The 12,800-nt window shown below is 34.2% G+C and overlaps 2 protein-coding genes across 2 annotated transcripts; both read right to left on the reverse strand.

Annotated features, from left to right (window-relative positions):
- Nucleotides 1-49: 49 nt before the first annotated feature.
- On the reverse strand, nt 50-6,497 carry LOC107949459 (cytochrome b-c1 complex subunit 9, mitochondrial). The gene is made up of 3 exons (XM_016884112.2): nt 6,004-6,497; nt 1,264-1,311; nt 50-362 (listed from the first exon to the last, which is right to left on the reverse strand). The coding sequence occupies exons 1-3, from the start codon at nt 6,124-6,126 to the stop codon at nt 312-314; spliced, it is 222 nt and encodes a 73-aa protein (XP_016739601.1). The 5' UTR covers nt 6,127-6,497; the 3' UTR covers nt 50-311.
- Nucleotides 6,498-6,604: 107 nt separating this feature from the next.
- Nucleotides 6,605-9,561, reverse strand: LOC107949456 (uncharacterized). Its single transcript, XM_041086296.1, has 6 exons — nt 9,494-9,561; nt 9,271-9,378; nt 8,207-8,460; nt 7,904-8,115; nt 7,471-7,735; nt 6,605-7,181 (listed from the first exon to the last, which is right to left on the reverse strand). Exons 2-6 carry the CDS (start codon nt 9,350-9,352, stop codon nt 6,885-6,887), a joined length of 1,110 nt encoding a protein of 369 aa, XP_040942230.1. The 5' UTR covers nt 9,353-9,378; nt 9,494-9,561; the 3' UTR covers nt 6,605-6,884.
- Nucleotides 9,562-12,800: the final 3,239 nt, after the last annotated feature.

Below are 12,800 nucleotides of genomic sequence, written 5' to 3' on the forward strand. Positions count from 1 at the left end.
AATCCGATTATTGGCAACCAAATCACCTAATCCTTGAGGCAAATGCAAATACGATGAAAATGTGAGTTCAACTTCTCTCATTTAATGCTGAGATTGATCTTACAATCAACATTCACAAATTGCAGGGTTATGCTACCCATCCACAATTCTGTATTATCCAAAATTTCCGAAGACAACTCAAGCAACTCAGTGTTAAGAACAAATATGTCCCGCCAAAAGAAATACCATTTTATTCTAACATCGAGCATTGCTACCTAGCTCAAACCCAATTCTCAATAACAACTTCAAAAATACCCCAAGGATCATTGATTTCATTCCTCTGATTGCCTCTGTCCTAGCACTGGAATGTCTTCGTAACGTTTCTGTTGTGTAGCAATGAATCAATGTACAATTAGTAAAAAAACTACTTAAGCTTTGGAAGTAATTGATTATGGCAGAGAAAGATTGGGAAACATGCAACAATCTCTAAGGTATACAAACCAAATCCATATAATAATTATCAAATTGAAACATATTTTAAGACTTGAAAGAAGGCTATATAGAAAGATTATATTACATTGTTTAGGAAGATAGAAAAGGGGAAACAGAAAAAGCAAAAAAAAAAATACTTCATTTTTGGCTGTACATAATTTGCATACAACTGGCAGAGCATATAATACCAATGCAACATAAGAGATCCCACAAGAAATAACAACCTAAAGTGCTGCAATTAATGAGCAGGTATTTCAGCCTTCTATTTAAAAGCTGTTCTTAATATTTGAGTTTGCAAGGAAACTATAGGAAGCCGATCCCAAACAATTAAGTGAGATCAGACATATTCCCACAGTTTCAAACTGTTAAACACATAGTTTTTGAGCATCTAATAGCACTATACTAATGGAATTGTGGAATAATGACGGTTGTTCTTGAACAAAAATTGACATCGACTAAAGAGTAAAGGTACTCCACAAAATCCACCATTGAATGTATTAGGCTAAAGAAAACCATAAATAATATAACCATATTTCGGAAACTGGAATAAGCCAAATAAAGGACTGGCAATCTGGGCTGTCTTAATGTATCTAAAGATTTAAACGATCTGCATCAAAAAGTAGGAACCATGCTATCAACAATGCAATCAAATACAAATAGTAGTGTAGTGGCATAAATTAATATATTGGTGATCAAATTCAGGACTAATATTTCGGATATCCAGGGATAAATAAGCTGCATATGCAATAAAATAAGCAGCAGGACCGATATTCCAAAGAATAGAAATTTTACCCCAACATTGTTGTATTCCCAGAGCCTATGAACTCCATAATCCACAGCCTGCAAAAGTTGACAATTATAGTAAGAATCTTCCCCATTCCTTTTCATTAGAACAAAACTCAAAAATAGCAGCTAATTTTAAATATTAATAGAAATTCAGCTTCTACAATCAAAAACAAAATAATCAATGAAAATTAACAATCCTTATACCAATAATATTGCAATCACTAGACAGCAGCAAATTTTAGACTTATTAGAAACTCAGCATTTAAAATAAAAAACCAACTATCTAATGAAAATTAACAATCCTCACACCAATTAAAATTTATCAACAGATTAAACATGAGTGATCAAGAATATCAAAAGCCTGAAAAAGATGCTCTCAGCTCATGTTAAGCAAATACTGTCAACGCACAATATCTGGCCAATCGGATGCTACAGATTCCTTGCATCTTTGATCGATTCTAGGCCAAATTTGATCACTCTTTACTCCATTTTACCAATTTCATTGATTTCACAGTATTCTTTCAGTTTCTTGTTTCTTTTAAATTCAATTGATTCTTTCCTGATTCTTGTTCTTTCCACTGATGGGTGTTCTTGTTTAAGTTGAAATTGAGAATTGAACATCAAATCTGGTTAAAGTATGATGGGAGAAGGAATTGTGAGGTCTTGAGTTAACCCATGGGATCAAAATTCATCTGCAGGACCTGATGATGGAATAAAGATCATAATTCAAATGGAGCTAATGGGACAACTTCTAAGGAGACAGTGCTAGATTGGTGAAAGCTTTTTGCTGTGGCCAACCATTGCAGTATTATGCTCCTTAGATGGAAACTGGTTTTAGAGTTGTCAAACTGCAAATGGATGTGTTGGAAGAGGGTATTCAGGTATGGAATCACTTTCAGGTTGCTCAAGTACTATGTAGAACCCTGAATTTTAGCTTATTTAAAAAATTTGCCAATATGCTACAGGGTAAAAATAGCTCTATACAAATTTAACTTGCTGCTCCAAACTTTTTCATAATTCAATTTGCTAGTTCTGGAAATAGGGTTGGGTCTTAGAAAATGGACCTAGGCATAGTGCAGACCAAAAGGGAGGAAATTCTAACTGCACAAACAATTATGCTTTGCTCAGACTGGGAGTCAAGAAAAGGGGGGGAAATGTGAAAATCCTGAGGGCTGAATTCAAACAGAAATCAATGATAGACTGGATACAAAGGGCAACTTAACACGAAATTGGTTCATATGATGGTCAAAAGCAAGCACTGTAGGGCCACTATAAGGATATTAACTGATTTGGTGGGGAATAAATTGGAAACTTCGCAGCAGATTGCAAGGGAAGTCACAATGTTCTTCAAGCAGTTGTTGGCTACTGCAGATGGCCAGATTCAAAGAGTTGAACTGGCCGAGGAATGTTTCTTCAAACAGAAATCAATAATAGACTGGATACAAATGGGCAACTCAACACAAAATTGTTTCATATGATGGTCAAAAGCAAGCACTTTAGGGACACTATAACATTTTTATCTGATTTGGAGGTAAATAAATTGGAAACTTCCCAGCAGATTTTAAGGGAAGTCACAATGTTCTTCAAGTAATTGTTGGCTACTGCAGACGGCCAGATTACAGGATGCACAAAGAATCTTCTTAAGAAATTGCTCCAATGCTCTCCTTCCGTTGCTGTTACAGAAGGATTTAAAAAGAATGCAATATTTGAGATGAATGGTGAAAAAGCACCTAGTTCTGATGGGTATGCTGCCCACTTATTCCAGGTTGCTTGGATGATTGTGAGGGCAGGGGTGGTGAGGGCTGTGCTACATTTTTTCAGTTCTGGTATTATGCTACGAGCTTTCAACTCTACTGTTATTACAACCTTGGACCTAAGAGTTCAATCCTGTCAACGTTAAAGACTAGGCCTGTATCTTGCTGCATGGTGATTTATAAATGTGTCACAAAAATCATGGCTAGCAAGCTTGCAAAGTTTCTTCTTTCTATTATAGGTCAAAATCAAAGTGATTTTGCTCTTGGGAGAACTATTTCGGATAACATCATGCTGGTTCAAGGGATGGTCTGGGACTATGTACAAACCACTCTATCTCCTAGATGTTTCTTGAAAATTGATCTCAAGAAAGCATTTGACGGTCTTAGCAGAAACTTCATTTTTGATGTTTTGGCAGCATAAAAATTTCCTCCTATGTTCATCAGTTGGGTTCAGAGTTGTACTGGCACCTATGTTGCTTGGACTCAGGTATATGTCTAGGTGTCTGACTTGTCAATCGAGTGAAACTCAAGAAGTGGGGATACGGCACAAAAGGATCCAGATAGAGGATACGGGTGTGGGGACTCGTTTAGTCATTTTATATGTATTTATATATAATATATAAATGTTATTACATAAATTATTAATTTGATTATATATCTGATGATATATACATCACACTAATATTTTCACATAATATATAATAATAATTAATATGCTATTTAAATAACAATATTTTTATTTTTTTATAAAAAATATTTATCAAATTTCTTTTTAACTATTATCGATTATAAAAAACTTTGGAAATAGAATATAATTTAAAATATACTATTTGATATGGATTTATATATTCAGTTAGAAATATTTTGGGCCTTCAACCCAAAACTAATATATAGGGCCTGATTTTTTTTCTCTTTTTACCTAGTCATAAGAGTCTGACATATCAACCCATATCCCGTGTCGTTGTTTGTGTCATGTCAACACGGGTATGGCTCCCATTTTGTTGAGTTTGAGCAACAGAGATTGGCACACCAAGGTTTTCCATTTCTCTCAATGACAGACTTGTGTGATATTTCAAAGGTGCAAGGGGCATTAGACAAGGGGACCCCCTCTCCCCATACTTATTCGTGATTGCCAAGAGTATAGTATCTAAAATGTTAAATGTAGGGATTAATTGTGGTCTCTTGTAAGTATCATCACAAGTGTTGTAAAATAAAACTAACACATTTTTACTTTCTAGATGACCTGTTAATTTTTTCTAAGGGCACCTTGGATTCTATTGTAGGGCTGCAATGTCAATTTTATCTTTATTCAGGCTTGCAGCAGAATCCAGCTAAAAGATCTATTCGTTAAGAATGAATGCTAGCAGAGATCAAGAAATTCATGATTTGACAGGGTTTAAGCTTGCTAACCTTCCTGTTCATTACCTTGAGGTGCCTTTTATATCAATAAGGCTTTTGGAAAGGCATTGCTTTCCCTTACTTGAGAGGGTTCCAAAGAAAATACACTGTTGGGCAGCAAAGCAGCTCTCATTTGCAGGAAGAATGCAGCTAAGTCAGTCCCACTCAATGTTCACAACTTATGGTGTAGACACTTTATCATCCCCGAAGCTGTCTTGAGGAAAATTGACCGGATGTGTTCTAGTTTCTTTTGGAAGGGTCAAGAAGGGTCGGATCAAGGAGCCCAAGTGAAATGGACTGACATATGTAAGCCAAAATCAGAAAGCGGATGGGGATTGAGATTTGGTGACTTGGAACAAGGCATGCACAGTTCAACACTTATGGTCTATCCTAATCCAAGCAGGTTCATTATGGATTGCTTGGTCAAATGCCTAAGTGCTTAAAGGACAAACTATTTGGCACTACAAGAATCACAACCTTATAGCTAGAGTTGGAGGAAGCCATCAAAATTAAGAAATTTGGCCATGCAACCATACTTCAGAATGGAAGGCTTCCAGAGCTGAAATTTCTAGTACCCAAGGTTTGGCATGCTTTGAGACAGCAAGGAAACGGTGTGCATTGGCATAGATTGATCTGGTTTCCCTTCCATGTTCCCCAAACATTCAACAATTGCTAGAATGGTTGTCCGTATTTGACTTCCTAGAAACAACAGATTGATCCACTGGGGGATGAATGTAGCAGACCGTTGTCTTTTTTGGTCAGAGTCGGAATCAAGGAATCATCTTTTCTTTGGACGTGCATTTACAAAAGCAACATGGAAGGAAATACTTTGTATATGTCAGCTGAACAGATAAGTTGGAGACTGGGCAGCCAAGCTTGAATGGGCAATTACTATACTTCGAGGAAAGCCTTAATAGGCATCATTCTTTGTTTGGCATGGAATACATTTCTCTACTTAGTGTGGCAAGAAAGAAATAATAGACTATTCAAACAGGTGGAATCCACAGCAGAAGTGATAATTGGAGGCATCAAAGAAAGTGGCAAGCTAAGGCTAACAAGAGCAGGGAGAGTTGCTGCAAGCCGAATCAACCTTCAGCTATGTGAAGCATGGGGTTTAAGTGATGTCTAGCATGATATGGGGTTAAGCTCTGATTGTAGTCTGCAATGAATTGTTAAAAATTTATGAGCTGTGCAAATTGTGTAATTGAAGCAGTTCTACTGCTCTTTGGATAAATGAAACCAACTTATCCCAAAAAACCTCGGACCAATAACATTAAATACTACTAGAAACTCAGCATTTACAATAAAGAAAACCAAATAATCAATGAAAATTAACAATCCTCAGACCAATGATATTCCAATCAGTAAACAGCAGCTAATTTTAAACACTACTAGAAACTTAGCATTTACAATAAAAAAAACCAAATAATCAATTAAAATTAACAATCATAGGACCAATAAATTTCCATTCAGTAAATTTATAAACCCTAACCTCTTTCTTTTTCTAAAACTCAACAGCAAAATTTAACAGAAAAAGAACGGATCAAAAATTGGAAAGGAGAGAGGTTGAATGAAAAAAGGAGTTAAAAAATACCCGTTCACCGAGGAAAGCGCCGGCAATGACGAAGGTAACGTAGACGGAGTTACGTCGCATGATGACTCTATAGAGACCTTCAAAAAGGCCACCTTGACCTCGCCTTCTAGATGTGTAATCCATGAAGCTTTTCGTTAATGTGGAGAGAGTATTTAACTAGGATCTGCGATTAAAGTTTGCAGAGATGCCGTATGCCCAAGAGATGCTGAATTTTGCTTTGTAATTGTTATTATTGAACACCTGCCAAAACGGGCAATGATCACCGGGTCAAACCGAATGATATGGACGTAGATTTTCTGGGTCAACGCTCCAATGGTAATTTGACGGAATTATTTTATTCCTTTTTGCTTTACATTTTCTTTGGGTAAACTAAGAGATAGTCACCTAAGTTTTAATTCTTTCCTGCAAGTTTAGCATTGCTTTAAAAATCTATACCAATCAAAAGTAAACTTTAAATGAATTCCAGGGAAAATTACTTAAAATTTTCCAAACTTAATAAAAAAATAAATGCAATTTTACTAGTTTTTAATTAGTTTTCCCAATTCTCAACAATTAAAACCGATTCTCTAATTTTCCAATACAAGTTATATGGTTATTGAAGTAACAAATCAAACCATTGTCAGTTGTAAATTGATCTAAATTCATGGAACTGAGTCTAACAGATGTGTTTAAGTCTCAGTCAACCATCAGCAAGCATGCTAAACACAAATATATTGAAGGGTAACTACCATTGTTTAAGATCTCAACTATTGAATAAGCCCTCCTCTTTAAAACTCAATGACTACAACCCCAGCATTTCTCATCTAAATATTGCGGGCATCAAGTTCGGTTGTAATGGGGGATAATGGGACAAACGGCAAAATCCATAAATGAACAGAAGACTACTTTTCTCCCACCAAAAGTGTCTTCACTATATTATCCCACATCCCATCTGCAACCATAAACAAATGTCCGGCACCAGGTAGTTCGTGGTAGCGAATCCACGGGAGTTGTTCAGCAATGTAGCGCTGCAACGTAATCGGTACAAACCTATCCTCATCTCCATGCCACACATGCACCGAGCCTTCATTGTTAGGAAATGGGTTGTCCAGTTCCAAGGGAGAGAATTCCCATGCTCCAAATCCGACTATCAGGTCACGATGCAGGGACTCGTATTCCCCTTGCTGTCTTACTTGTGCCTGAAGAAAGGACAGATGAGATTATGATTGCAGCAATAGCAAAGAATGAAGTTCAAGCGTTGACCGACACAGACCGGCATTTCAAAAACCCACCATTAATCTACTGCAACAGTTACCTACACAAAATCCTTACAATGCCAATGGATTTTGATGACTAATCCACCACAACTTATAAATACAATTAATCACAGTGTAAGTCAAAAGATTTCCCAATAAAAGTGCAGCAGACAATATTTAAACTGCTAAGACAGCAAAAAGTGTGACAACTTTTTGGCCTAGAGATACGTACCGCCTGGTTCCTAGTAGACGAGATCTTCATCAAGAGTTTTCGGTCCTCACTAGAAAAAATATCGATACTGTTGGCAATAACACTAGAACTAGGGAACCATTTTTGAGTGTTCCACCAGTAGGTGAGCCATGGAGCATAGTGAGACACACGAAGCACCCATTGGTCTTGTGGTAACATTTGCTGATATGCTTGGTTCGATAAGTTTGTAGGAAAACCGGACCACCAGTAGTTAACCGCTGGAGCCACCAATGTCGCCCCTGCTAACCTGTCAGAGTTGCAAACATCACTTGTATGAGAGAAGTGAGAAAAAAAAACAGTATACACAGTAGCAGAACAAACATTATATGCAATCTCTCAGTTTCAAACATTATATGCAATCGCTCAGTTTCTCTTATAAGTTGCATTCGATTAGTTTGGTAAAAGGATGGAATACCTATGAGGGATGTACTTGAGGCAGCTCCAAATCACCTGTCCCCCCATAGAAATTCCGATTACATAAAACTTGGATCCTAGTCTCAATTGATCGGCGAGCTCTTCTATATCTAAAGCCATACTCTTCACTGTTCGTTTTGGATTAGGATCACTCTCTCCGTAACCTGGTCTGTCGAAAGACACAAAATAGATCCCTAACCTTTCAACGAGTTCCTGGTAGAAAGCAGAAACAACAACAAACTCGAATGACACTCTCTCCAACATATTATAGCTGAAAGCTAAGATGACCTTAACAAACAAATACCGGGGACAGAGGAACAGCATCAAGCCTACAAGAATCAAATCCATGGACTTTGACGATTTTATACTTTGCTGCCCCTAGTGGAACACCATGCTCTTTGTAGGCCAAGTGCCGTCCATCCCTGAGCTTTATTCTAGACGCGGTGACGGGTGGACCATCAGGAGAGCCACAAGTCTTGGGCGGCGGCGGCTGAATGGCCTGATAAGCCCATGCCAAAGCTCCCACAAACAAGACCAATAGTGTCTTTGTGAATATCCCTGCAATATTTTGGGTATAATTCAAACAAATCCATGTGAAATAAATTGCAAATGACAACACATAATCTATGAAACAAGATGATAACATTATAGCCTGTTAATCAGCAACCTTGTATTGAAAAGTTGATTAATTAGTTAGCCAATATGTAATCTCAATATAATCATTTCATCAATGAAATACAACAATAAAGCCCTTATTTTACATTCAAAAGATGCAAAAGTCATCCATTTCAAAATGAACATTTCAACTCACACTCAGTCCTCTTCTATATTGCTCGGACTCTTCACTGCTCTTAAAGTACCCGTGTCTGACACTTGTGTCCGACACTTGTGTCCAACACATGAATATGAAGATATGACTTGGGAATCTCCAACTACATAGAAAACTTCTAGCCATAATCCTAATCAGATTTCATACCCATATCTGACAATCAGACCCGAGTTCGAGTAACATAGGTGCTTTGTATTTTAAAAGAATTACATCAAGCTAAGCTAGAAGTTCAACTCTTAAGTCTTAACACAAAGACTAAGACTAATAATCCATACAAATGAGAAACAAAATCCCAAAAACTCTCTACAATGGAATGAACCAATATTTCAGGAATCAGCAAGAACAGAAGATCTAAGATTCAAATTCCTAACTTTCTTATGATTTTCCAAGAATTATAACAGCAAAGAAAAAAAAACAAAGTAGACCCAGATTTTTAACGAAATGTGGATGCTACAACAAGGTTTATAACCCAAATCAGGTCAAACAAAAAGGTTAGATCTTTTATAATTTTTTAAACAGAAAAAAGAAATGAAATCCACCTGAGAGAAGCTTGAAGGAAGTGTTTTGCTTAGATTTTCTAGTGTGAGCCCGAGCTGATGCAGCCGATATTTTCCCTGCCATTTTTGGATCTCTCTTTAAACAAAATCCTGCAATAAATACAATCACCCAATTCACAAAATAAATAAACCCACCAAATGGATCTATCTGCAAAAGAATCTCTTGCTTAAAACAGAGAAGCTCGGTTTTTTGTTTTATTATTACTAGATGGTTTCAGCCGGCAAAAGTGGTAAATTTGGAGCTGAATTAACTTGTATATTTTCTTGTATATTTTGATAATAGTAAAACTGTATTATCTTAATAGTTTATATTTTTATAATTTTTAAAAAATTAAATTAAATTTTTATTATGTTTGAAGGGGTTAAAATATAATTTTATCATTATTAATTTAAAATTTTATAAATTATAAAAAACTTAAATAAAAGTTTTTTTATTTTAGGGGGTTGGGGCCGTACCAACTCCCTCTTAACTCCGCTACTAAATGTCACTTTTAAAAGAAACATATAAGTATACATAGGATGGAAATAGGTCAATTTTAGTACAGGTGGCAAAAACGTTTTCATTTGTTGGAAATGTTTTCAGGTGATATAGTAGGAAGCGCGCTTTCATCCTCTCTCCTTACGTCACCCAAATATTTTTCGCACCCTCCAAATAAAGTTAAAAAAATAAAATAAAATTAATGGTTAGATTAAATTTTGAAAAGTCAAAAATGTCAAGATAAAGTTTTCTGAAAACCTGAGATAAAATTTACGTCTCATCTTTTACGTGGCAAAACAGAAAAATGATCTTAAAAACATTTTAGAAAAAACGTTTTTTTGTTAGAAGCGTTTTTTTTTAATTGTCATGTCTGATCTTTTTCAACATTTTGAAATATGTTTCATATTCGGTGGTAGAGTTTTTTTATAAAATGAAGATTGATATGAAAAGATTTTCACAATTAAATTTCGAGCAAAAGATTTACATGTTAAGGCAATGATTATTGATGTTAAAAATCTTAAGTTGAAAAATCAACCCAACAAAAGTAAGTTCAAGTAAATTTGGTGTCGTTGTTTGAATTTGGTTAATGAGTATTGATTTTTCTGTATAATGTTTTTGTTTTAATTCTATATTAAACATGTGAAACATGTTTTTTTTTGGCGAAGATGAGTGGACGAATTAGAATCGTTATTTATTGCTACGGTCAAATTCATTTCATAAGTCTATAATGAACTAATAAGCTCATTTGTAATATCCCGAAAATTATTACTATAATACCCCTAAAATTAATACAGTAAGAAAGTAGGTATCATTGATATAGTAAAATAAGGAAATAAAGTGACAAAAAGGGAAATTTTGAGTTATGGCAACATTGGGAAGTATATTATGATATATTAATTCAAGGAAGAATTAAATCGCAAAAGTGAGAAAAGTTTTGTTGATTAAGAGTAAATACTCAAAATTTGAGGGGGTAAAGTGTAAATATGAAAATTTTGAAGAACCAATGGTGCAAATATTTTAAGGGTGGATAATCTAGAAACTAAGGAAAATGGATGAATTAGGACCAAATTGAAAAGGCGGAGAATTTAGAGGGACTAAATCGTAATTTTACCAAATTAAGTGATGACTCAAGGGTGGAATTTTTAAAGATTATAAAGGGAAAAATGGTCAATTAGAAGAGAGAGAAATCTAGAAGGCAATGATGATATTAGAGATATTTTAGATTAAATAAATAAATAAATATTAGTTTATTCATATTTTAATTTGATTTTTAAATAATATTTTATTATTTTATTTAGTATATATATAAGAAAAGGAAGATGAAGAATCACCATCCCACCATTTTTTCCCATGCACCAACGTGAGAAGAAGAGAGAAAGAAAGAAACTTTTTCTTTCTTTACAATTTGGTCATTCTACCAAAAATTCACTATTTTCACCTAAAAATCAAAAGAATTTTCATATCCATTAAGAGAGAAAGATAACAAGGAGACTATGGGGAGCTAGAATATCAAGTTAGATTTAAGAAAGAGAAGTTGGAGGAGAGAGAAAATCAAGTTAAAGTTTGAAACTAATAGGACAAGGTAAGAACATCAAGATTTCAATATATTTTTAAGTTTGATATTATTGAAAAAAAGCATAGAAATGATGTTATAGTAGAGTTTTCTTGTATAAGGTCTTATGTTCTTGATATATTAGTGAAGGGAAATAAGTGAAAGTGATGAGAAATATTATAGAGAAAGAGAATAAGCGAGTTATAAACTTAGTAATCAACATCTTGCGTACTAAAATAGTTTTGGACAGCAGCAGTAGGTTAACTTTGAAAAATCACCATAAATTTTGGAGATCGAATTAGAGGATGAAAAAATATTAAATTAAATCTTATTGAGTCTAGTTTCTCATAGAAGAAACAGTGTAAGTAATGGAATTGTAAATCATGATATATAATAAATTTTGTGAGACAATGTCAGAATAAATTCGGGCTCCCCTGTTCTAACTTTGGAAAATCATAAAAAATTTGAGAAAAATAATTAGGGGCTTATATTTATATTTTTAAATCCTTAATGAGTATATTTTCAATATAAACAAACGTTAACATCATCCGAATCTCGTATGAGAAGATAATTAATTTTTAGTGAAGAAGGGTCGAAACTGTCAGACAGTAGAACAAGGATGCCTTTAAAGAATAAACTGCACTTATTGGTTAAACCATAAATTCTGAAAATTTTATGGTAAGAAGATATGTGAGTCTAGTTTCATATAAATTTAGCGGATCTTAATTTGGAGTTCGGTAGCTCAAGAAATAAATAATTTAGTGACTATAACTCAAGTGGACAACTTTGAATGAACATGTAAATAAATAGTGAAATTAGAGATAATGTTACATATAAGCATGTTATATACATTAAGGATGTGGAATGGAGAGGAGGAGGAGGAAAATATATAATTATTCAATTAGTATGAGTTTTCATTAAAAATGGCTAATTTGCATGTTTTAGGTTCAGAGACCAAATTGAATAAAAGTAAAATTTTAAGGGTAAATTAATTTGTAAAAATGTCAAAAAGTGACCAAATTGCATGAAATGAATTATTTTATTATTTAAATTAATAAATTGAATGAAATATTAATTTAGATCAAGATTGAGTGGAAATTCGAGGAAAATAGAAAATTATCAAAATGTCCCTGAATTTTGGTATTTCTGCAATTTAGCCTGGTAAGTTCGTATGAACTATATTCTGTATAATTTTAATTAAGGTGAATGTTATTTGGGGATGAATATTATATAAATATGTGTTTTATTATTGGAATTGAATTATTATTGGTAATATGTATAATTATTAGATGCATTGAAATGATTATCGGAAGCTCGATTGGGTTGGAAGCTTGTCGAAGATATATCACACTATCTATTGGTTCTATCAGTAATTTTGGATGATTTGATTCTGGTTATAATGGCATGAATAAGTTAAATTGGCCAACGTTAGCTCATTAATGTTTTGATTTTGATTGGTTATAAATATGAATGCTTGATGAA

This window comes from Gossypium hirsutum, chromosome D01 (assembly GCF_007990345.1).
Source record: "Gossypium hirsutum isolate 1008001.06 chromosome D01, Gossypium_hirsutum_v2.1, whole genome shotgun sequence".
NCBI classification, from domain to species: domain Eukaryota; kingdom Viridiplantae; phylum Streptophyta; class Magnoliopsida; order Malvales; family Malvaceae; genus Gossypium; species Gossypium hirsutum.